The sequence below is a fragment of the Astyanax mexicanus genome, chromosome 5 (genome assembly GCF_023375975.1).
Source record: "Astyanax mexicanus isolate ESR-SI-001 chromosome 5, AstMex3_surface, whole genome shotgun sequence".
NCBI lineage: Eukaryota > Metazoa > Chordata > Actinopteri > Characiformes > Acestrorhamphidae > Astyanax > Astyanax mexicanus.
Window position 1 is genome coordinate 40,395,246 of NC_064412.1, and position 27,208 is coordinate 40,422,453.

Sequence of the window (27,208 nt, forward strand, 5' to 3'; positions counted from 1 at the left end):
AAAAGTTTACATGTGCACACGACGGACTTAAAAAAGTAACTGAAACATTGGACTTTCAGTTATTTCGTCGAACTGTTCTTTTTCTGAAGTTACTCTACACAACATCGGACCTATTTTATCCCTGACTCAAGTCCGCAGATTTTTATCATAGTGTATGCTGGTCAGCAACTCAATCTAAACTGATGCCATCGACAGCCAATGTAAAAACCAGAAGTCGGCTTCTTTTTATGCACTTTATGATTTTTATATTATATTCCACCTTAAATAATGTAGCAGTTGTACTCTTGCACTAGTACCTGCCCAATACCACAGCACACTGTAAGGTGTAACGAAAATGATAAGAATCTAACATCTGCTACGTATGTAGCGTAGCCTTCAGGGACCAATGTGCTCCTTACTGACACTGCCCCTTGTAGTCTGTACAGACCTTACTGACCCCATTTTTTCATTCCACATAAATATCATGAGAATTCAGTTGGGAACCCAATTTCTTTATAATCTGCTACCCCTTTAAAAGGCCAAAGCTAAAATAAGAGTCTATTATTAAGCTGGAAGTTTTGGCAGAATTCTGATTGGACATTTGGCTACTGCTCTTGGTAGAACTGTTTTAGAGTTTAATAAATGCGTTTATTTCTTGGTCTTACCTTTTAGCACAGTCCTCATATTTGAGATTAGAAATTTGGGTAGACTTACCCCAAAACTATATGGCTATATGTTGGCTTCTGTATCCATTCTTTAACCACCATTTTCACCATATAATACCAAAAGACAACAATCCCAAGTCAACAATTACTAATCTGACATGATATAAATAATCACAAAGAATGGTGATGGGTGAATTAAGAGTGATTGAGACACTTTTTGAGCTTCCTTGCAATTAATATATTAAATAACCAAATAAATGATCCTTCTCATCTTAACCACAAGAGAGAAGTCTACATTAGCTGCACTGGCCTTGTAGCATAAACTTTAGACAACAAAAATATCTTATGGGAATTTTATTTGGTCACAAAAAATATACAAACTCCCTCTTGGCCAGCTTTATCTCCAGCATGAGCAACCAATAAAATATATTCAGTTCAATCAGTTCACTCTGACACATTATGGGTGAATTATGCAATTTCAGCTAACAGAGCCATCGACAAACAGAGCAAACAACATGACTGCACAGAGCCTAAAAAAGACCACATACAACTGAATCATGTGTCATTCTCAGAACTTTAGCCAATGGATTACCAACATCACAGTTTAGCAAGCCAGATAACTAACTACATATCATATCAGGATGTATTTATTCATTAAAAATGCCAGTCAGTCTTGCTTTCTATTATGTGAACATTTAAAGATAAATAAACCAAAATCAAAACCCATTCTCTTCATATTTACAGAAGTAATAATAATTAACCAACACATATTCTCCTCATATGTATTATTCATATAATAAATAACCAAGAAATTTTGGTAAAATACCAGTCATTTATTTGCACTGACTGCTGACACAAATGTTCAATTAAACACATATAGGAGCATATGAGCCTAAGGTCACAATGCCCAATGTCAAATGTCAGTTATAATGGTATAATGCTCTTCACCTTTATGCTGTAAACTCATGTTCTCTGAAGTAAATGAGCTTCTTCTAAAATGTGTGATTCAGAATCAAATCCACATATAATCATTCAGTAACAGTAACTGGTCTCATTAATGATCTTGTGTTTGAATTCAGTCAAATCCTGACATCCTCCAAAGAAAAGTGTTCAGAGGCTCTTACTGCAGCAAAGTGGAGGTTAGGGGGGGGTAACCTTGTTAAGAGTGTGTAATGGAGTGAACAGTGAGTTTACAGTGAGTTTAAAAACTCCAGCAGCACTGCTGTGTCTGATCCAGGCATACCACCAGCAAAACACACAACTACTAACACACCACCACCATGCCAGTGTCACTGCAGTGCTGAGAAAGACCCATCACCAAATAACAAGTGCTCTGTGGTGGTCTCTCCTGTGAGGTTCTGAGCATTTGAGAACAGGGGGAAATGAGGATAATAAAGTATGAAGAGAAACAGAACAGAAGAACTACAGTCTTTAATTATAGAACTACAAAGTGAGAAAATGATAATGATAATGGTATAGAAATAAAGAAGTGGTCATAATGATATGGTTGACAGGTGTGTAGGATAGTCATTTAGTACATGCACAGCGGTGTATGACCTTCACATAACCCTACAACCTGAGCAGAAGTTAGAGCAGTGTATGTATTATGCTGCATAATGAATAGTTCTTGTGCCCATCTTGAACTCATCCAGGAAAGATCTAGGCCCTGCACCCAGCTTTGTCCTCTACCTCTGCCTTACTCTACACACTTACACTCTATATAGGTCAGGGAAAGAGTGTGTGTGTGTGTGTGTGTGTGTGTCTGTGTGTGGAATCAGTGTACCGGAGCCCTGGTCTCCTGAGAGTAGCCGCCTGCCAGCAGTCCACTGATGAAGGACTCTCATCCCCCCACCCACTTCAAACACGCACACGTTATGTACACACACACACACACACACACACACACAAACACACACACTCTCACTCATTCTTATCCTGTCCAACAACTAAACGCCCTTCGCCCTGTCTGGCACAGAACAATAAACCTGCAACATTTTCACACTGCTATAGTTATATTGGAACGGGTCAGCTAAAACTGGTCTGCTGCCGCTATTCCCAATGGATTCACAACACCAGTGCACATTAGAGAAGGGAAATTGATCGGTTATGCATCCATATAGATACATAGTAACAATATAGATAGCAAAAATCACTGGCCATTTCTGCGGCAAAATACCACAAACCAAGCCTGAGCTGCATTGGGCCAACTCTCAGATTGTCAAAAATAATCTGAGAATCAGCCCGAGTCACTTGTTTCAGCTTTCTGGTTGCCGAGTATAATATAAGAATTGTCCCGAGCCGCTTGTCCGACTCTCCGATTGTCAAATAACAGTATGGGAATCAGCCAAGTTGCTGTTCTAACACTTCAGCTGCAGAGTATAATATGGGAATCAGCTTGAGCAGCTTGTGCCAACACTCTGGTTGCAGAGTATAATACAACAATCAGCCCATACTACTTTTTTGCCAACTCTCTACTTGCCAAGTATAAACCACATTCAGCCCAATTCTGCAAGACTGATGCCATATCTCAATCCCAATGTTGCCATATGTCACGATGAAGAGGGTTAGTATTAAACTGAAATACATAATAAACCATTTAGAGAGATAGCAGAAACAACAGGGATACACTAAATATACTGTATTTAGCTGAATTAGTTAAAAGGTCTGAGACACATCTAAAAAAAGACTGGCCAGTTCTAGAACAAGCCTTTTTGGACAGCTAATACCACAACTAAGTATATAGAAGGATCTTAAATGTACCACATCACCTGTCACATATTGTAGAGACAGTGGTATAGCATTGGTATGTATGGCTGCCAATGGAACTGAGCAGTATTATTTCTGAATTGTATAAAGCTCTACTTTCTGCTCAGAGTCAAATACCTGAAGGACAAGCTGAAGGATGGTGCTTCACAGTATACATGACCCATAAAAATGACCCAAAACAAATAAAAAAAGCTGCCAAACAGCATCTTAATAAAGGAAATGCATTGTTCTTAAAGGACATAAGGACATACCCTTGACAACAAAAACTAATCAAAGCCTAATTAAAAGTGCTAGAAACATAAAAGATCCTGCCCAGATGTGGAACAAGATATATGAATAGATAAAACCAAGATTAAACTGAGTATACTAAAGAAAATTAGATATCCATCCCAAACATGGTGGAGTCAGTGATACTGCATAACATTGCTATCCAATGAAAAACAAGCATCTCCAGATCAGAGTTCATTTCAGATAATTTTAGAGAATTTCTATTGGTACATACATTGGAATTCTTAAAAATTAAGATGACAGCTCGCCATCAGCTGGCAGAGCCCAGAGAGAGGATAATTGGTCTTGTTCTGTCTGGGTAGGTAAATGGCGCTCTCTCCCCACATTACTCCAAAAGGTGATGTCACTCAGCACAAGTCATCTGTGAGCTAATGTATCAGAACTGATTTGTTGTGCTTTCCTCCGAGCGCGCTGTGATGCTACTTGGCAATGATGCATCAGCAGCAGTTCGAAAAGAGGCGGAGTTTGACTTCACATGTATCGGAGGAGGCATGTGCTACTCTCCACCCTTCTGGTCTGGGGCATTACCAGTAATAGGAGGATAAAGGTAAATGTGGGATAAAAAATTATGTAAAAAAAATGAGACGCTTTGTGGTAGAATTAAAACACAAACCACAAAAAATGAAAGGTTAGGGCAGAAGATACAATGTTCTTCTTAAGAGACAGTCTACCAACCTCAGCCTAACAGAGGATGCTTTTTTTACCCACTGAAGACAAAACATGGCAGATATATCCACAAACAAGCATGAACTGAAGACAGCTGCAGTAACAACATGCAGTGATTTCCATGGTTTCCAGACCACAGTCACTCACTGCAAACAATTTGCATTTAACTATTAAACATCCACTTTAAAGATATAATTATGTTTGTCCATTTTCCATTTATTTGTGAGTCTGTGAGGATAGAGGGACTATGTAAAATGACTTCTTAATTTCCACAAATCCACTGAGGTATTGTGTGCAGGAAAATGACCAAAATGTATCCACATATGTATAGATCTGGTCTCACTTTAATTATTTACATAGTTAATTAATATTTACATAATTGACTAAATGTCAATTTATTTGTTAATCCCAATTATTTATAGGACAACTTATCATCAGCTGAAGTTTCATATTTGAGAACAAGTTGAATTGGGCAAAATGCACTAGCAACACAGCAGTACTGCTTTTAAAGATGAGGACTCTTATCTTAAAAGAAACACTTACAGAAATAATTTATTAAAGGGGGAATGGACAGAAAGTAATATGATGACATAACGAATTTACTGCATCCAATTAGATACTTGTTACTATGCAGTTTATGCAGTTAAGACAATGGAATGGTCCTAAATCCTTTGAGACAGCATAGTATAACCGAATCATTTAAGACACACGGTAATGCCAGGTATGATCAGGGTCTCTATCTGTTGTTTACATGGAATGCATATGTTGAGAGTTTTAAAATTACTAATAATATCCATGATTTACTATTTTTTTCAGAATGCAAATCAGTGTATTGTATGCAGCTAGTCCTGAATTTACTAGATTTATTTAACAACCTGCATTGCCCTAGGAAATAAAGAATAACAAAATATAACTATAAATACACCTACATGCCAAGTGTCATGTCCTATGAGTGTTGCCATCTCACAATGGAGGTTAAAAAAGCTGCACTGACCTCCAGGATATGCCTGTGGGGTTTCTTGTATTGAATGTGAATGCGATTTCTGTCATTTCTTTAGCCTCACTTACAAGATAACACCTCCCAACTTATACACGTGTACCTGAAGCTGTCGCTTCAGGTAACACTTCAATTTAGAGCAACTTTACATAAACTAGAAGTCACTATTTCCAATGCAAGGCTAGAGGGTATTTGTGATCCAGAACAAATTATTTAGCACCTCCACATCAACACCTAACCTCACTGATGCTTTAATTTCAAATAAAATAGTTGCTACTATAAAAATACTTTTTACACTATACTTACTATATACTATATTTACATTTAATGTAAAATAACAATGTAATGAAATATGACACTTTGAAGATCGGGGGCTGTCACATGTACAGTACAGTAGGCTTTTTTATTATTTTAAAATGTTCTGTATGTTCTGTGAAAAACATAAAGAATTATTTAGTAAAAACAGAACATGTTTTATATTTTTGATTCTTCAAAGTAGCACCTCTTGCTTAGATCACAGTTTTGCACATCTCAGCTTTATGAGGTAGAGTCACTTGGAATGGCTTTCAGTTAACAGCTGTGCTGAACAATGAAACAAAAGTTCCATATTGAATTTTGTTTGAGAGCATCAGTTGTAAAGTTGTGAAGAGGTAGAGTTTTGAGTAATGTTCCAATCCATATAATGGCAAGAATTTCTCATCTACTCAGTAAAGAAAAAAGAAATGAAGGGCAATCAATCTGGAAAAAAAATCAATAACTTTGAAAGTATCCTCAAGTGCAGTTTTTAAATTACAACATTTATAGTTTCATAGTTTTCATAACTTCAGTTTGAGTTCATTTACAATTTAGAAAAACAAGAGCATTAAAAGTTTCAATTACTAAAATATTCAGATATTAAGGGCCCTATTTTAGTGATCTATAGCGCACTGGTTAGTTGTGCTTTGCATAGATTGATTTAGGGGCGTGTCCTATGTCTTTGGTATCGGGAGGCTGTAAAAGGCGTGTACTAATTTTCTTAATTATTCATGGGTGTGTTTTGGGTGTAGCGGGAAATAAACCAATTAGTGTGCCAGTAGTCATTCCCCGCACTGTGACTGTGGCGCGTTCCTATCTTAAGAGCACTTTGTGCATCTCAGCAGAGGAAACTGACCTTAAGGTACTGCAGCATCTCATTTAAGGGAACAGCAAATTTATTTTTCTCTTTATTATGTTTATTGTTGATGTAAAAGCTGGGTTTGTAACACAGACTTACTGACATTACTTTCACTTTCAAATCATGGTAACAGCTTACCAAAACCTCAACCTTTTCTTTATATTTGACAATATTTGAATAACTTTACAGGTCCTTACTCATCTTAAGTTTATTTAACTAAAATGAGTTTTATATCTGTAGCCCTTTTTTTATTGCTCCACTGTGCACTCCACCATGCATGTCCAGCAGCCAGCGGCATTTTAGAGTGCTAGACGAGACTTTAATTAATGTGCTTTGGTGTTTTTGAAATACACAAAAAATATAAACGTTAATTTCAGTTAAATAATAGTGAAGTTAAATAAAATAAATTTATGTTCAGTCAAAGTGCTTTCTCTTTTCATTTTTTATTTCCAAAATTGCAGGGTTTGAGAGAGAAAATTGATGAAAATGATTGAGAATGAGCATCTGTCAAATTCTCAAACAGCAGAATGCCTATATCTGCTTTATTAAGCTACAATTATTAAGTGTGTCATGGGCATAATTATAAATCCTTATAAATATTAAATAAATGTATATAAATATTACATATAAATTATAAATATAACTAATAATAACTTTATTATAATAGCAGATTTGTAAGTATATTTTATTTTATAGTTGATTGCTGAAGGCTCTGGGTGAGATGTTTTTTTTTTTTGTGGTATTTTGTTTGGGGTGCTCAGTGTACACAGTGATAAAGTCGTGGTTGCACAGCTGACTGTTGACTGTTGTCCTGAGCATAATTAGCAATATGGAGGTTAGCAAACTTTATTGAGGACATTTAGGTCCATCTATTGTATGATAAATCGATTATGTGATAATGTTATAGGTCTAATCTGTAACAGCACAGTTAATCCAGACACCAATAGGATTCAAAATTGCAATTAATGGGTAAAAGCGTAAAATTTTAGAGAGCTAGGCCAGAAAATAATTCGTTTTACAATACTGGATTGATTTTCAAAAACACAGTATAGATTTTTAATTATTAGTTTATATGTAAAGATTGGTGTCAGACAGTGTTCTCTGTCACTGTTCTGATTAGATTAAAAAAAATATTAGAATTTTTTTTTAAAATATGATAGTGTGTTTTTTTTCTAAAATAAAAAAACAATCATGATATACCACCTTGCCTGCAGTATCGCAATATATTATGATATATTGATTCATACCAGTATTATGATATGTATGGTTAAAAAAAGTAATATATCGTGATCACAACATCATATTGTCACATCGCTCAACCTCACCATCACCCTACAGATCAAGACTGAGGAATGCAGAGATGCCGCAACACTAACACCTGCTTATTATACAGTATCCATTTGCAGTAATGGATTATTGACCCTATACAGTCAACAGACGTCTGGAAACATGATGTATATGTCCCAGTGCAGTGACTATGGATCAAGATGATATAAGAATCTGATTTTAAAAACAGGATCTAATAGTGTAGCTCCTCTGCGAGGTTCGATGTGATCAGACTGTGCTGCCATCAGCTGTGAATAATTTACCCACGCTATGTAAATGATCAGCCGCAGTGTTAAAACTGCCTCAGACATACAGTAAACTGGATATTCACTTAACCAGTTTCTTACATTTATCATGGGATTCCGACGTCAGGAATAATGAGGGACAGCTGTCGCTTATGCAGCTACTGCTTTCAATTAAGTAACTACTTCTGCTTCAACAGGGCGCCAGCGTCCAGGTCTGCGTCCATAAATCATCAGAATGGATATTCACGACAAAATTCTGCAGCAGAACCCAGCAGCCAAGAATAACTACCAGCTCTGTGCGCACTGATCCATAAAATGCAAAGTAAGCCTCTTAGGACTGGTTTAGATCCCTGATACACTGCCCAAAAAATCACATACACAACACACACACACAGCAGAGCTCACTGTTCTGAGTGCCACACTGATTATGTTACTGAATCACTGGACTAACATGAAAAAGTACATATGGACACAGTCCTGTTCGAGAGGTTTAACAAAAGCTAGGCTAAACAAAACAGCATCTCGCATTTAAGCCAAATAGTCGCGTCTGTAAATCATAGTAAATGCAATTATATGTAGAATCAACATGTACACTTCCATCCTGTACAAAACAGTGAGTAACTAAAGATGTTTTCATACTTTTAAAGCAGGATTTTTTTTGTACTTGAGTCTGTATACTATAGATTGAGGTGAAATAAATGGCACTGTGCAGATTTAATCTGACATGGAAAATGTGAACAGTACTTACTTTCCTTTAGCACCAATCAAGGTTGCAGCATGATGTGTGTTTTATTTTGCCATACGTGATGTGACTAATGTGCATGCCCACATTAAGATAACGAGATTTATGTAAAAACCTAATTGGTTCTTTAACTGGTATACATATGGTGCTTGTATATGACAATGTTTAATCACATTGTCAAAAATGTATTATTGTGATACACAATATATCATTTCTGAGCATGTCATTAATATCATCAGCGTTTAAAAGACATTAACCAGCTAAACAATTCATTAGAAAGAGCACAATAATTGCTGTTTATTTGAATGAAATGCAACAAACACTGAATAAAAAACACTGTAATAGGTTTGGGACAGTATTTGGACAGCAGATTTTAAGAATCTGCCATTAGTGACGGATTATAAATAGGGCTGTTAATGTTAACATTTTACCGCATGCTATAAACGAGACATTTACATAGCGGTTTTGTTTTGTTTAGCTGTTTTGTTTAATGATGTAACAGCATCATGTACTGTCCAGTTTAGAAGGTAGGTTATGTTTTATTTATACTAAAAATGTTGACTCTCTCACATTCTTGCACACACACGTTTCCTCTTGGAACTTGAGCTACACTAGCATTTATTTGCTATAAGTCTGTTTGCCAGGCATACCACACTGCACAACTATTGTTCTCTTCTGCCTTACATTTTTTTAATTATAATTTGAATCATAATTAAAACACAGAATATTGTTGTGAATATCACAGTCATTTATTTATTTATTGACATCAATAATATAAATATCATTTAATATAGGCAATCTAACACTGATGCTTTTATTTATATTTAAATATTCATTAATTAAGAAGAGAAAAAAAGTGTGATTATTCGCATAGAGTTAATAAAAAAAAACAAGTCAAGGCATTTAATGGAGCCTGTTTACTCCTGGCATTAACATGTGTTGTGTCAGTTTTAAAAATAAAAACCAGTCACGTTTAAAATTAAGTAGTTCAAGGTTCAGTTCATACTCATTCAAATAAACTAGTTCACGTTCATAGTTAACAAAAAAAATTAACAAAATTAACAGTTAAAAGATTTTCATCGGTTCCTGTTGATTTGTTCTCTAAATAAAATAGGCTGCTGTTCTTTTTCAACAGAACCCATTTCTACCCGTCAATCACTATCCATATTATGTGCGTAGGCTCTCCGACTCTTGCTTGGCTACGTATTAAGTAGTGCGAGAGGGAACCATGCTTACATTCACAATTTGTAAACGAAGTCGTTCAGAGTTCACAAAAAAATACGAACGTGTTCAATGAACTACATTTATTGAACCCATTCATGCACAAAACTTGCACTGAACAGGCATTTTGTACCTGGATAGTATCTGAATCAACTTTAACCTCATTTTGCATTTATTTAAACACATCCCCTGCATGACCAGAGTATTTTTGCTTGCCTGATGGGATTTGAGTACAGAAAACTTTCTGTTTACACTTGAATTAAATGTGGATGAAGTCACCCCCTAATGTGGTTAGACTGATCTGACTGTAATACGTTGAAAATGTTTACAATGATAAAGAGGTGACTTCAGGATGCTGGACTTTATGGCTGTTTAGCCCAGTAAAAGTCATACCTCACACTGGCCAATAAAAAGAAAAGACTGCGATGAGCCAAAGAGAAAAGACACTGAACACGTGAAGATTGGAAGAAGGTGAAGTGAACAGATGAGTCTGAAGTCTTTGAATCAAGCAAAAGAACAATTGTAAGGCACAAGAACAATGAAAAGATGCAAGACCAAATCTTATTGTAATGTCACAAGCATGGTGGAGGCAGCATGATGATCTGGGGATGGTTTAAAGATGGTATAATAGGAGATTTATATAGAGTGGAAAGGACCTTGAAGAAGAAAGGCAACCACAGGATTTTGCAATGTCATGCCATGTCATGTGGCAGCGCTTGATTTGGGCCAATTTCATCAATCTACAACAGTATAATGACCGTAAACACAACTCCAAAATGTGTCTGCAATAATTAACAAATCAGGAGTCAGACAGAATGAATGGAATGGAATGGACAGCGTCTTTGAACCCTACTGATTTGTTGTGGAGGATTGCTACATTAAGCCAATCCATGTTGTGGGAGATACTTCAGGAAGCATGAGGTAAAAACATTTCAGATTACCTAGGAAAATAGACACATAGGATGCCTAGGGTCTGCCAGACTGTCTGTAATTGCTGCCAAAGTTTGTTTTTTTGATTAATGGAATAATTTCAAAATTTCTACTCAAATCAATCTTTTTTACTATGAAAATATCTGCATGTTCTGATCCTCATCCTCATGTGTGATCCCAAATTTTCGAGCAGTAGTGTAAATATATGTATATAAACATAGCAGTGACTTCATAGACACGCCCATCAGGCCCCAGAAATATGTGGAAAATCATCAGGTGCACATATTTTTATCCTCCATCTTCGTGGGGCTTGGTGGGTGTGTCTGTGTTTATGAATCCTGTTTTCTTCCTCCACATTGGTATGAATACAATAAATCTGTGTGTGTGTGTGTGTGTGGGTGTGGGTTTACCTGGTTTCTTTCCTCCATGGCTGTGTGTGATGAGGTGGGGATGGTGTCTCCCAGTAGGAAGCCCAGCCGTGTCATCAGTTCCTGAGCAGCAGGGGAGGAGCCAGTCTTCGCTGGCGAGAGAGGATCTGTCTCACACACACACATGCACATGCACACATACACACACACAGATATAAAAACACACTTGTAACACACCAGACTGTCTTATATACTAGAGGTAAACCTTACCTCAATTACTTTTATTGGTTATCATATGACACTGCACTGGTTATGACTGATAACACCACAATGTCATTTTAAATATATAGCATCAGCATTAACATATAACACTAGCTTCCTTTCCATTTAGTCACCAGTAACACTGCCACTTTGTTTAATATTAAAAGTATAATATTTTATCACCATGTATCAGGATCCATACAGCACTTAATGACCCATACAATGCTGCCATTCTACATTACATTACAAATAACTTATTACTATGCAATGTTATGTTTCCATATGACAACCATTCAGTTTACAAAACAGTGTCATTGTGTATAACGTTAACTTTACAACATGTTTTTGCATATAACATTGATTTCCACACTGTGTACTGTGTTACACTATTACTCTGCATAACATATTACTACTATACATGTGATCACCCTTAAACTATACGTTCCATACAAAATTCATTCAGTTACCAGGGCAGAATAGTCATTCTGTATAACATTAAATGTACAATGTGATCACAATATAAAATAAATGTCCATACCCTATTTATTCTCTCACTAAAAATACAGTAACTGCATACAACATTATATAAATATATAATGTGTTATCACCATATATATAAAAAAAACGTGTTTCCATACTGTTTTTCTTAATTTACAAAATAAAACACTGTCAGTCTGTATAACATTAAATACATAACATATCATCACTATAAGATACTTTCAATACAACACCTGGTGACCAACACAATGCTGTCCTTCTCCATAACATTTCATATAACATGTCATCAATTTATAACATGATTCTCTATTCCGCTTTCATTCTGTCTTCGATACAAAAACTGCCACTTTGTTTAATATTACATATATAACAGGTTATCACCATATAAAATTAGTGTCCATTTAGTTTTCATTCATTCAGTGACCAATAAAACACTGTTACTCTGCATAACATTAAATATATAATGTCTTTCAAATATGTCACCATAAACAATTTCCAATACAATGCTGTCATTCTCCTTAAAAATATATATAACATGTTATTACCATTATGTATAACTAATATTAATGATAGTACAGCTCCTACTCCCTACAGCCCTCGCTCAACACCACAAATACTAGGCTGCCATTCTAGCAGTGAGAAACATCCCAGACCTGAACAAAGATAGAAGATCCCAACTCACCGAGATCCCAGCAGCTCCAGTAGCTCGCTCCTCTCGTCCCCCAGTTTGTTTCTCAATCCCTCGCTCTCTCGCCTCTCTCAATCGCAGTCCCTCCCTCCCTCCCTCCCTCACTCGCCCGCTCCCACTGCCTCTCTCGCGGTTGCTCGGCTTTCTCCCGTTCAGCTATCCCTATACCTCTCACGCCCTCCCTTTGCCTTTTTCTCTTTTTTCCCCCTCTCTCTCCCCTGCTCTCGCTCTCTCTTTCTCTTTCTAGCTCTCTCTCTATCGTTCACCATGCAGCTTAAGTCCAGTTGGATTAGAGATGCAGCCACTACGATAACACAGCTTCCAACTGTACCTAGACCAGCCTTCAGTAAGTGTGAGGGTGTGTGTGTGTGTGTGTGTGTGTGTGTGTATGTGTGTGTGTCTTTTCCTCTCACGATCAGAGGACTGGCTCTGAATCTGAATGAGCAGTAATCTGGATCACTGCAGTCACACACACGCACACACACACATACACATACACATACTGCCCCCTATAACCTCACACTGGTTGCATATCTGCTGAGCAACAGCTCTATGAGATGTGCCAACTATACTCATACTTACTGTGCATACCAACAATCACAATGCATTCTGAAGGAGGATAAACGTTACCATGAACACTAAATGATTACAAATTTAGCCTGATATGGGTAATATTTTTTTTGCTGCACAGACACAGGAGTAGTGTGTAACTCATGTGTAATGCCACATGCCAGATAGCTCAGCAGGGAGTTGTAGAGGTTCCTAACGGTGTCCTGCAATAATCCATTCCATATAGCTGGAATATTCTCATGCAATTCCTGCTGATTTTGCAGTAGAGGCAGACTATTGATAGAATTTCCAATAAGATTCCACATATTTTTAATCAGGGATTGGTCTGACCATAGTGCTGGTCATGGCGGAGCATCTGTGTCTTCTGGTAGGGCCACTGATTGCAGGACCGTATTTATGTAACCCTGGGCTGTCAAATTGCCTGCAATGAAGTCCACAGGTGATCTGGCATCATACAAAAATACACCCCACACCATGACTCCAGGCCTTGTGGATATGTGATGTTCAAAAACTAACCATTCATCTTGGCTCTGACTACAGTGCCTCGACACATGGATTTAATGATCATCTCCACAAGACAAGAAAAAAAAATGGCATCTTTATTGAAAAGTCAAACTTTTTTCTTGCCTTATACACTAATCCTGTATGTGTAGCTCAATAAATTTTCCCCATATCCGTCAAAATGTTTGCTTTATTGCTCCAGGTAAACGTTTATCTTCCTTCAATACCTCCATTGCACCATAAGGTACAACAGATTATACAGCACACTATCAATGAAAGTCTATTTTCTGGTCTATTTTCTACGGAGCCCCTAAGGTGACAATATGTCAGAAAAAAAATGCATGACCACGACTTATTAAGGCATAGGAATGAGATCCTAAGGCATGAGAACAAGATAATTAAGACATAGGAGCAAGATCCTAAGGCATAGGAACGAGATAATTAAGGCATGGGAACAAGATAATTAAGGTGTGGCCACGCCTTAATGGCTACGATTTAATTAACTCGTAGGTAATTTTGTTTCACAGGTTACAATGCAAGCATCTGTCAGTGGTTGTGCACAATATGACTGCCTGAGGAACGTAAACGTTTATTTATTTATTTTTTTTTCATGACATATTTTCAATACATAAAGTGCACCAGATTATAAGGAGCATTAATCGACATTAGTAATGAACAGTGGTGTCGCCATGTTTCCCTTCTAATTCTAAGTGTTCTGGTAAGCCTGGGAGTTATTAGCTAGCGGTTTGTCCCATGTAGCTTGTTTTAACATGGTAAATGTGCAGGCTACAGCAGTATTAGCACTTGCACAGAGGCAATATACTCGCCTCAGAACGGTGAAAGAGCTAACGCTTTGCGCAGTTAGAAGCAGCCTACAGGCAGATAATACTCACCTCTGAACAGTGAAAGACCTATCATTTAGCGGCCAATGCTAATGCTGCTCCAGCAGTGCTAGCCAGGATGATAATAATCACCTCTGAACGGCAAAAGAGCTAGCACTTAGCGCGGTTAGCGGCTAATGCTAATACTGCTGTAGCCTGCACATTTACCGTGTTAAAATCAGCGGTGTGGGACAAACCACTAGCTAATATCGCCCTGGCTTACCACAACACTAGACTTGCTGAATTAGAAGGGAAACATGGAGACACCCCTGTTCCGTACTAGTGACAATTAATGCGCCTTATAATCTGGTGCACCTTATGTATGAAAATGAAGGAGCCTCTAAGGTGACATCATGTAAAAAAAAATAGCCACGACTTACTAAGGCATGGGAGTGGGATAATTCATAGCCAGTCATAGCCAGAGAATAATAAAGCTTGCTTTTCTGTAAATCAATGCCCATGAACAAGACTGAATATTACTTATAATATACATATATGTATTCAGACACTGGGACAAAATGTAGTGTGGTGGTAAATGTGTAAATGTAAGGTGGGGAGTGTGAAAAATGGTTTGTCCCCTATGGAGAATAGAAGGGCACTGGACCACAATATATTATCATACTGCGGTCTATCAGCAATCTTTCTCTCCCTCTCTGTCTCTCTCGCTCGCACACAAACACATTCTCTCCATCTCTCGCCAGTTAACATCCCATCCATCAATCAGACTTTACACACCACCTCGGATCATCATTTATTGATGCTGCTGCTGGCTAGCTTTACCCAAGCTGAGACACACAGCAATGATACCTGCCTCAAGGCCAACCCACAACCATTTACTTCTATTAATTACATGGTTTACTATATGTGTTCTGTAATGTAATGTTAATGTATGACAAGAAGCTTGTGTGCGAGAAACGGCTTACAAGGACCCACAAGTTTGTTAAATCTATATTAGAAAAAGGGTGGAATATATTGCACAATTAAAATTTTTTATTTGAAATTGTATTACAGTTGTATAATGTATAAAAACGCAACAATTCCCAAAAATGAAACCACCACAGATCTAGCACCTCTGCTGGTCGATTGCAGTATGATGTGTAGCCACAACCACCTCATGTGTTTCAATGACCAAAACAGTCCTTTCTTATTATTACACAGCAGTAACAGTAGCAGCAGTAACAAGCCCACACTCCTCCACTGCCGGGGAGAGCTAATAAACTGCAGGGTAATTTTTTAATCACACTATTTGAAAAATTAAATTAATTAAATCAGTTTACTGTATATCTTTACTAACTGACAGTTTTTGAGCTAAAAATACAAGCTGTACAGGGCTAGAAAAGTAATGCTAGCTCAAGTAGCAAGCTATCCAGCTAACTTAACCTTAGCTGAGTTAGACTGACTGAATTTCTCAGTGTAAATTTCAACTTTTCAACTTTTCTTTTCCACTATAAGCTCAATGAAGGTGGTCTGAGATCTGCTTGTGCTGAAAAAAAGACCGGGTCTACAAATGAGCAGTCAAGTCTTGCTCTGGTTACATCACCTAGCACCAAATAGAAGTTCAAATAGAAGTCCTTTTTGTAATTCTTTTACATTTAATAACTTGACAATACACATGGAATTTTTTCTTTTTGGACTGTGGAAGGAAACCAGAATTCCCAGAGAAAACTCACAGGGTGCTACCACCACCCAGGTTAGGACTTAAACCGAAGAGCCCAGTGCTGAGATGCAAACATGCTAACCACCTAGCCACTGTACCACCCATTGTAGTAGGTGTACAGGAGATTGTATCAGTGGGAATCCCTTCCAAATGTATTTACACAGTGCCATGAGTCTAATGCCAGCTCTTTTTTACCATTTATCTGGGCGTGCCAAAAGAGATAGACCCACCGTAGAGTCTCTGCATCTCTTTCCACCTGCTAAGGCTGTGTGTACACTGAGCCATATCCTCCTGTACATCCACATGCAGAGCTGGATTTTTCTATTTTTGGCAGGGCACAATGTGCAATACTTACATAAAAAAACAACTACATTAAAAAGCACTACAAAACGACATTCTGTCTTCTTAGCGTGTTGTGATAAGGGCATGCACTGTAAAAAAAAAATGCTTCGCAAGCATAACGACAGTAAAAATACATCTTGCACGGCTCAAAACTCGCAAAATGCATGTACTAAATATCTTACCTAACCATGGGTGTGCTCTGGCCATAATGTGAAATAAACCAATAAGCATGTCACTAGCAATTCCCTTTAAAAGCCAAGTGTGCTCTGACTTTGGCAGTTTGGTATTTTAATGGCGCATCGCTTTTGCACTTCTCAGCAGAGGAAACTGACCTGTGTGTTCATACTGTCAAGGTGAGCAAGCAAATAATTTACAGAAACAGCATTGTTGTTTTTTTTTTTGTATTCTGTTTAATGTTAATGTAAAATTTGGATTTGTGCTCTACTCTGTGTTCTTGTGTGTGTGTGTACTCGTGTTGAGTGCACAAGGCATGCCTTATTGCCAAGATAGCAATGAACATCTGCTAACAGTTGACTGCTGTCTAGGCTTTTTTTGGTCAGTGACGCACCTGTGTTTTCTGTTGCTAAGATGGCAAAATGCCAGAAATTTACCTGAACACACCTTACTTTCAGACCACCACGCCCATTGGCGTAAAATACATTATTCAGACAATCAACATTCCATCCATTCTTCTCATTCTTGTCGTTCTTTCCTTTTCTCCTTTCTTTCAATCTCTCCTGGCTGATTTTTCTGGATTTGTATCGTCTCCCATCTTGCTCTGCTAGCATGGTGCCCATCATTTTTCCCCTCTTCCAAACGCTGCAATCTATTAGCATGCTAAAAAGCTCACGGCCACACTCTCCTCCCCCCTTCCACACCTCCGTTCTCCATCCCTCGCTCCCTCTCTCCTCATTACTATACTCCAGATACAAAAGCAAGCAGACAAGCAGAAAGATTTAAAAAAAAGTAAGCTTGATATTGTTGCAGTTTTGAGGGACATACAGCAACTGATGGGTTGCTGTGGAACAACAGAGAAATAAAAAAGATGGAAACAAATGAAAAGATATAAGATATATCAGAAAGAAATAATAGTAATAATGTAGATATCAATTCAAAATAAATCTAGCTTGGAGTTCTGTGCAATATTTAGAGGTATGAAGGAAAAAGGCAGAAGGACAGAGAAGGAAAGTAATAATGCAATGTAGAATACAGCCAAGAGACAGAGAGAGAGAAAGAGAGGGAGAGAGGGAGGCAGTCTGGAGGCATGCAGGGACATCTGTTATCACAGGATCTGTGTCCAGGAGAAAAAAGCTAATGCTATCCACTTGATAACAGGAGTGCCATTCTACTGCCCTGTCTTCATAGCAGTAAACAGAAAAGAATTACAGATGCACCCAAATGAAAAATGGGCCTAAAACCAAAGCCATACAAAATTAAACATTTGACTGAAGGTTGAATACTAAATCTAACCATTTCAATATCACAGCAGACATACTATCAAAGCATAATACATTTACTTCAGTAGTGCAATTCTTTTTTAAATGTTACTTAGTTTCAAATTTTACCCGATTGTCTCCTTAATTTGGTAAACCAGACTCTTTTCCAAATGCCGTTGATACAGCACTCCTAGTCCTAGTAAACACTGAAAGACTTTTGTCTTTTGGTTAGTTCAGCTGACATTAATACACTAGATTTGTAAATTAGCTTATGTCTTTCAGCTGGAAAACAACTAGGTAGAAAACTTAGCAAACCGATACTTAGCACAATGCTTTATTTCATTTAATTTGTCAGAGTAATTCAGAAAAAAATTACTTAAACCTGGTGTTTGAATACACTAACGCTCTGATGCACACCACACCAACTATTTCCGACTGCTAAATATTTGATGCATCTCTACAAAAAATGTCGCTTAACTAAAGCCCAATTCAGAGTAGCTTAGTTTTACTTGGGGAGGTTGGGTACTGTAATTATTATTTTATATTTTTTTGTCATTTAAGTACAAATCTCAAATCCAGGAATCCAGATTGTGAAGTGTGCTCTATAGCTTACAAGAACATTTTAGCTGCTCATTTTCTACAAAAATGTTAATATTACTATTAGTTGGTTGTAATATTGGTTATTATCACTTGTTGTGACACTATTTTTACAAATTAACAGTGAAATACTACCTGCAGATATGTTAGCATTTTACTGTATATTGAATTACAGTATATAACAGTAGAATAAATGTGTTTTATGGTAAATTTACAGTGCCAGCATGTGACTGTTATTTTATAGTGACTCTACTGTATAACATGCTGTAAAAAAAACTGTTTTTCGAGAATGTTTGAAAAAACGTTAAAATGCTACCTATTCTGCCAGCCTATTTTCCCAAAAATGAAAAAAATTTATCCAGCACAGAGTTACTGTCCTGAAATTCTCGACCAGTATAAAGTTACACTTTTCAGTAAACACAATGGATAATTTGATCTTATGGCCTACAACACGGCGGTCAGCCTATACACTGATGCTGGGAGCCAAAAGAAAAGATATTTTGGCAGATACTGACATATTTTTCTAGTGTGTCTAAGCTGTTCTGTAACATTTACTCAAAATATGAAGTGATGTATAGGGTATTTTTTACAGTCTATAATTGTGTAAAATTTAGAAAGCTATTACTGCTATAAATTAGGCAACAGTGTGTATTTTATCCACAATTCTCAAAACAGTTGGTTCCTCAATTACTTTGGGTATATGTTAGGAGTTGTATTATACTTATCAACACCATGAAACACTTTATCATCACTTTATCTGGATGGTCCATTATAGATGCCTCACATTCAACAGAATGTATATTAAATACAACTAAATTCTAAGTTTAATGTAACTAATTCTCTATAAAAACCAAACCCTACACCTAACTTAAACTCTAAGCTTAACCTCAACCATGAATCAACTCTAAAACCTAATCCTAACCAAAAACTGAACTTAATCCTGAAACGTAACTCTAAAAATGTTGTGTGCAAGGTTAGCTTCAATGGAGTATCATTTATTTTCACATAGAATGTTAGTTACATTTAATAGACATTTACTTGAATGTTAGTTACCATCCAAGTAAAGTGTTACCCACATTTGTGACAGTGTACAATATTAATGGATAATCACTGTACTTGTAAAGGGATACTATTTACACATTTATCACATGTCCTATAGTAAAAACACATCTGCACTATGTAGATTTTTTAAAAGTTGTTTGCATAAGATGCAAGCCCTGAGTCTTTAAGTAGAACACAAGCTGAACATGGTTCTAGAAGATGACCTGTTGAATAGAGCCATCATTAAGTTCAATTACATTCAGCCTCTTCCAGCCTCTCTAATGCAGAGCCCAGTGAGAGAATAAAGGCACTGGAGACTTCTTACTGATCAAGAGTTTCTTTTCTCTATGTATGTTTACTGTATTATATCATCATGTGTCTTCATCGTCTGTCCTCTACGAGAAGGTTTCCAAGGCCAAGCTTCACCAGGTCATGATCAGCAGTGAAGTATGCTAATGGACAAAGCAAGGCACTCAGAATCAGGCTCTGTACAAAATTCAGAATAATGAGGGCATGCTAAAAGCCTCCACTCCACAAGCTCTTGGGTCAGCGTACAACAGACGTTCTCTCTTGGGTTGGAGACTGAAGATATTAAAACCTTTCACTGTGGGGCTCCTGAGTGGCATACTGCCTTGAGAAGCTGAGGCCTCTGAGCATGCGCACTCCCAGTCCTTCCAGATGGGAGGTAAGTCAGTGGGATATGCAGAGAGACTTACAAGCACTGGCAAAACTGACACGTTAAAATTAGGTGAAAGACAAAATCTGACAAAAAGACTTTGCTTCGCTTGTTAACTCCTTCTATGTAGGCCTATACATCTTGTACTTTCATCAACAAAACTCTGTGAAATGCCATAAATATGCTGAACTGGTTTCAATAATTCCCAAGAGTTCAGATTAATAGCAACATTAATAACAGAATATTAAGCCCAGTGTATGAAAGTCTCTCAAATGCAAAGTTAGGCAGACTGTGGCACCTAACGGCAAAGAACTCTCTGAGGATCTTAAAAGACGAATTGTTGTGCTACATGAAGATGGCCAAGGCCACAAGAAGATTGCCAACACCCTGAAACTGAGCTGCAGGACAGTGAGTGCACGTGCTCAGCATCATGTCCAAATGCTTTCTTTGAAAGATAGGTGCAGTAGTGCTGTCAGCATTGCTGCAGAGATTGAAGAGGTGGGGGGTCAGCCTCTCAGTGCTCAGACCATACGCCGCACACTACATCAAATTGGTCTGCATAGATGTCACCCCAGAAAGTAGCCTCTTCTGAAGTATGTACACAAGAAAGCCCACAAACAGTTTGCTGAAGACATGTCAACAAATGGTCTGATGGATATGGTCTGATGAAACCAAGATTCCTTTGTTTGGCTCAGATGTTCTCAAACATGTGTGGCGGCAATCAGGTGAGGAGATCAAAGATAAGTGTGTCATGCCTACAGTCAAGCATGGTGGTCGGAATGCGATGGTCTGGGGCTGCATGAGTGCAGCAGGTTTTGGGGAGTTACATTTCACTGTGGAACACATAAACTCCAACATGTACTGTGAAATACTGAAGCAGAGCTTGATACCCTCCCTCTGGAAATTGGGTTGCAGGGCAGTGTTCCAACATGATAATGACCCCAAACACACCTTTAAAACGAGCACTGCTTTTTTGAAGAGGCTGAGGGTAAAGGTGATGAACTGGCCAAGCATGTCTCCAGACCTAAACCCAACAGAACATCTTTGGGGCATCCTCAAGCAGAAGGCGGAGGAGCGCAAAGTCTCGAATATCCGCCAGCACTTCAAGAATTATATATATATATATATATATATATATATATATATATATATATATATATATATATATATATATATATATATATATATAATCCAAGTATGGAACAGGCTGTCCCTATGTACATTAACACATTAATTCAATAATAATTACCAAGCTTTCCTTCAATTGAAAATAGCAGAACAGTTATGGACTTGGGTGTCCTATTATGGTGTGTGATGCATGATATTACAGCCAAATGCAGAAGGCCCTGAATACTGTGATAATAACTGCAGAAAAGTGTCCAGTGTATCCTGTCCCCTGTTAAAAGAAGTTAAAAACAAGACACTATGGAAGACCTACACATGTTGTCATCTATGAGTCACACTCAGTATGTGAATGTGTGTGATCTCCAAATCAGCACACTCACACACTTGGTTAAGATTAAAACTGAACAAATACAAATCTAAAGTTGGAACTATTTATGCAAAAAATGAACTGTAATACTGTATTTGGTAATACTGTACACTGTAAGTGCACTGCCTGTCTTTGATAATCAACTTAGCAATTAATTAAACACATTGTAACTAAACAACAGAAATAGAAACATCCCCATCATTGTTCTCTAATTTGACAAGTCCTTTCAGATCGTAATAATTAAGAAGAAAAGAGCTGGCTGTTATCTATAATGACAGTGCATAAAAACAAAACTGCCGCACAACCTGATGATTGTTATTGTTATTGGTGGTCCTTTGGAGCCCTGACCATTAAACAGGATAAAAGGAAGAAAATAAAATATGAAGGGAAACAGAAGTACTTTAGTCCTACTACAGTGTATATATAAAACTACAACATGTCCTATGTGAACAGCAGAGCTGATAAGCTGGACAGTGAATGTACAGGCAAGGAGGTTGTCACAATGATCTGACTGGACTGTGTAAAAAAAAATGTGTAAAATATAACACCCTAAGTAACTGTTGGTCCACTCAATAAACCGTTATGAAAACCAACCCAGACTAAACCCATTAAGCTGGCTTCCATTTTTTTTGGCCACTGACCTGAAACCCAAAGGCCATGGGCTTGTGCCCGCTGGACCAGTGCTGCCGTTTTACTGTAACAAGTCAAACTTTTCCACTGCAAAATGACAAGTAAATTACAGGCCTGTCGATTCAGGGTTTATTTTAGCATCTAATGGTAGAAACACGCGCGGCGGCGGGGCGGAGGGAGTGGTCGGCCAGGCTGTGGGAGTAGATTCAGCATTAATGAGGAATCTGCAGTGGGAAATGTAACAGGATGGTGATGAAGGAACAGCGCTGTGTAAATCATTAGTACTCATTAGAACTGAATCATCGAGATTGCGCTCGCAGTGGAGCAGAGGAAAATACTGGTCACTGCTCACAGAAATGAGAAATGACACTGAATGTTGCCATAGCAATATGTCTTCTCCTCCAGAATAAAATTTGAGGGGTGGAGCAGGCTCGCATGCATTATTGCTGCAAATATTAAGACAGAAATTAACCACATTTGATGACAGATTTACTGTAAAATCTAATTAGTTGACTTATATTGTTTGTGTGCTTACAAAAGAATGCAGACCAATTGTGCAAAGAAAAATCATTAAAACGGAATAGGTAGTCTGTGTTGTTTTAACCAATTTGTTTACTTAGTTTAACTAAAAAAAATAGTTTAAGAATAGTGTACTTAGAATGATTATTTGCAACAACTAATTTTTTTCAAGAGAATTGTAATGTGTTAAGTTAAAAGACTTGCAGTGGAGCAGTGGAGGAAAGTTTATCTTGCTCTTACAGCAATCTGAGGCCAGGCAACTATTACATAAGAGATACATTTTTACCTAAAATAATGTAGCCTCGAGAAACGACTACATATTGACGGTAAGTGCCAGTGACTAGGCAACATGCCAAGTATGCAGATGGTGCCAGAAGCCAATGGGAAAAAAGTGAGTCATATTTATTAAGGTTGTACTGTCCTAACATACACATTTGCAAGAAAAAGTATGTGAATCCTTTGGGATTACTTGGATTTCTGCAAAAATTGGTCATTAAATGTGTTCTGATCTTCATTTAAGTCAACAATAGACAAACAGTCTGCTTAAACTAATACCACACAAAATTATGTTTGTGTTGTTTTTTTTGAACATGTTAACATTACAGGAGTCAGCTAACCTGGAGTCCAATCAATGTGATGAGATTGGATGTGTTTGCTGTTTGTAAGAAGCATTGCTTGATGGAATTCATGCCTCTCACAAAAGAGCTCTCAGAAGACCTACAGTCAAGAATTGTTGACTTGCATGAAGCTGGAAAGGGTTACAAAAGTATATTTAAAATCCTTGAGGTTCATGTGACCACGGTAAGACAGGCGGTCTACAAATGGAGAAAGTTCAGCACTGTTGCTACTTTCTCTATGCGTGGTTGTCCTGTAAAGATGACTGCAGGAGCACAGTGTAGAATGATCAATGAGGTGAGGAAGAATCCTAGAGTTTCGGCTAAAGACTTACAGAAATCTCTGGCACATGCTAACATTTTTGTTGACAAATCTACAATAAGAAAAACATTAAACAGAATGGAGTTCATGGGAGAACACCATGGAGAAAGCCACTGCTGTCCAAACGTTTACGTTTGTTGAAATTATTCCACAGCACTACTGGCAAAGGTTCACATACTTTTTCCCCCCGTACTGTGAATGTTAACATGTTGTGTTCAATAAAACCATGCAAACATATATTTGTTTGTGTGGTATTAGTTTAAACAGACTGTGTTTGTCTCTTGCTGTGACTTCTGATGAAGATCAGAACACATTTATTTACCAATTTATGCAGAAATCCAAGTAATCCCAAAGGGTTTACATGCTTTTTCTTGCAACTGTAAACACCACCCTACTGAAATATCTCAGTTAGTGATACAAGACTTCATGAGTTTTCCCTGTGTTTTCTCAGCTTCTACAAATGGCTGCCTAACTTCGCCTCCTTCATCCAGCAGTCATGGAAACTCTCTGATAAACCAGAATCATCTATGCTATGTTCTGCAGCTGCCATTCATAACTGAAAAAATCAGATGCTAATAATAGAAAGAGAACATGAGCATTCAAAAAAAAGGCCTCGCTTTTGTGAAAAATGTTCCTATGATTCAAACATAATTGCAATACAAAACAAACTGAACGAGGTTTAGTTCTTAGCTCTCTCTTTTTTTGAGCAACTTAAGTTTACTCTACTGGGAAGTTAGCTAAGAGGCTGTGATTAGGCCTGCTACGATAACCATCAACATATATGTACATATTATTGGCATTTTAGGACCATATAATAACACAGGTTTAGTAATTATATTAATAATACAGTTATGCTATTAAAAGAGAAATTGACTTTTATTTATTAACTTCCAGACAGTGATTTCTGGTAGTATTTCTGAGTCCATGCAGGAATTTCCAGTACTGAATCAGTACAGCCTGCTTTTAATGCAGTGCTGCCTGAGGGCCAGAAGATCACCAGCAACCACCTGCAACTGACTATTGGCCTTGTCCTTTACATACACGCAGATTCCTTTAGATTCTCTAACCCTTTTGATGATATCATGGACAGTAGAATTACACCCTTTGAAATGACAATGAACATTTCATTATTAATAATTTGGGAGGGGAATATATTTTTTTCTCTTACCAAAGTCACCTTTGCATGTATGGAGATGCTGTTGATGCGTTGGTCACTGTTTAACTAGTTAAAATATTGGTAAAGTTTATTTGTATATATAAAAACATGCAAGGGCACACAATGGACAATATCAAGGTCAGCAAAGTCCTGTCATGTGTATATATTATAGACTAAGTCGATAATGTAATTAGTGTGACAGACCTATGCTATAGGTCTGCTATAGAAATGCATTTTATTTACTTTCTTTTACTTACTGTCCTGTAAATCTGATTCTATCTTATAACAACTGACACAAAAGAGCACATTTATGGGCGGAGCATGGTCAGGTCAATAGACTGTCTTTCAAAACAAGATAAATCATTTCAGTGTAGGGAACTGGAATCTAAAAAAAACCCTGTAAATCCCATAATCACTGACCTCTGACCCGTGTAGGACAGAAAGGTGATTGAGAGGCTGTTCTGAGGCAGGCTGGAGTTCCTCATGTGTGTGAAGGATAATGGGAGGAAAAGCCGAAATAGAAAATGATAAAAAGGTCTCAGCAGATGTGATAGCAGCTGTCAGCGTGATGAATCTGCATCTGGAAATCACCAACAGTGGGCTTACCTCTCCCCTGGTGCTGGAGTAATTAGTCAAATTAACGATGACGTTAGAGAGAGAGAGAGAGAGAGAGACAGAGAGACAGAGAGAAAGAGAGAGAGGAGGAGGAGGTCCACTGTCTTCTAGGGATGTACATTGGTAAGAACTTGGCGATATGGTACGATTCACAATCCAAAAATTAGGGATCAATATATCACAATATATTGTAATACTGTATGCAAGGCGATATATTATAATTGCTGACAAAGTATACAAAACACAAGATTTATAAAATCTTAAATAAAATAAAAGTTTAATTATTATGCAATTTGAGCAGTGGATTTTAATAAACAGTGCACCACTACTATCTATTAGGGGTTGCTTTGAACCAAGACTTCCCTAGTTGGCGGGAAGTCCTGGTTCGGAGCTGTTGACTATTTGGAAAAGTTAAAAACACTATGCTGTTTAAACTTTGATAGGCTTGAATCACTTCAGAAAAGATAAAATATTTCCAATTTGTACATACTTGGGATGTGCCATATCATATCGTACACGATAATATCGTCAACAGGGTGAAAGATATTACACCCTAAAATACTGTGCCATATTACCCACCCCATTTCCTATTATATATCTGCTAGAGACAGATTATATATGTCCAGCATCATTTATTTTACTTTAATTCTGGATACATATACATATAGATATTTGGATGCATTATTAGTATCATGACATTCTGGATCATTGACTTCTGTTACAAATCTGATAAAACTATTGTATTTTTTAATATCTCATTTAGGGGTGTGCAGTATTATATTGTATGTAATTTTTTTTGTTCTTGCAGTGTATAGTGTATTTTTTTTTTTTATTTATTTAAAGTGTTTTGTCATATCGCCAAGAGTATCGTTATCGCGAAAATACCATGAAATATCGTGATAGTATTTTAGGGCCATATCGCCCACCCCTAGTACATACCATAACTTCATCACTCTGTACATGGGTTTTATTCTGGATGACTGGCAGGAGAAGGACAAATATTTATTTCAATTTTTTTTGCAGCTGCCAGCAAAAAAGCTATTACAAGGAAGTGGCTTCAAGTGGCTCCCCCACTTGGAATAATTGGAATAATTTACTTAATATTGTAGATTGTGAGGACTGAAGGTTGATGTGATGTAAGTCCTCTTTTTGGTTTAATCTGTAGTAGAGAATGCCTGCTTGTTCTTTTAAAGTGGCAATAAAAAAGAATAGATGAATCCAGTTCTACAGATCCAGTTCTACAAAACATCACTGACTGACAAAAGAAGACTTGAATCACTAATTTGCCTGTCAGCTTTTTTATCAAATATATCAACCACTTTTTGCTGTTAATATATGGGGTTCAGAGATATAGACAGAATTTAAT

General features: G+C 37.3%; 1 protein-coding gene across 4 annotated transcripts in view; it reads right to left on the reverse strand.

Moving 5' to 3' along the window:
* Positions 1-27,208, reverse strand: part of tanc1a (tetratricopeptide repeat, ankyrin repeat and coiled-coil containing 1a) — a 138,299-nt gene that overhangs the window by 65,329 nt on the left and 45,762 nt on the right. For 3 of the 4 annotated variants that reach the window (XM_022675252.2, XM_022675253.2, XM_049479060.1), the window contains exon 5: positions 11,389-11,513. In XM_022675252.2, the coding sequence (XP_022530973.2) occupies positions 11,389-11,513 (125 nt within the window). Of the gene's footprint in view, positions 1-11,388; positions 11,514-12,787; positions 12,873-27,208 lie in introns of those variants that run through there. The other variant, XM_022675254.2, reaches the window with a different exon arrangement.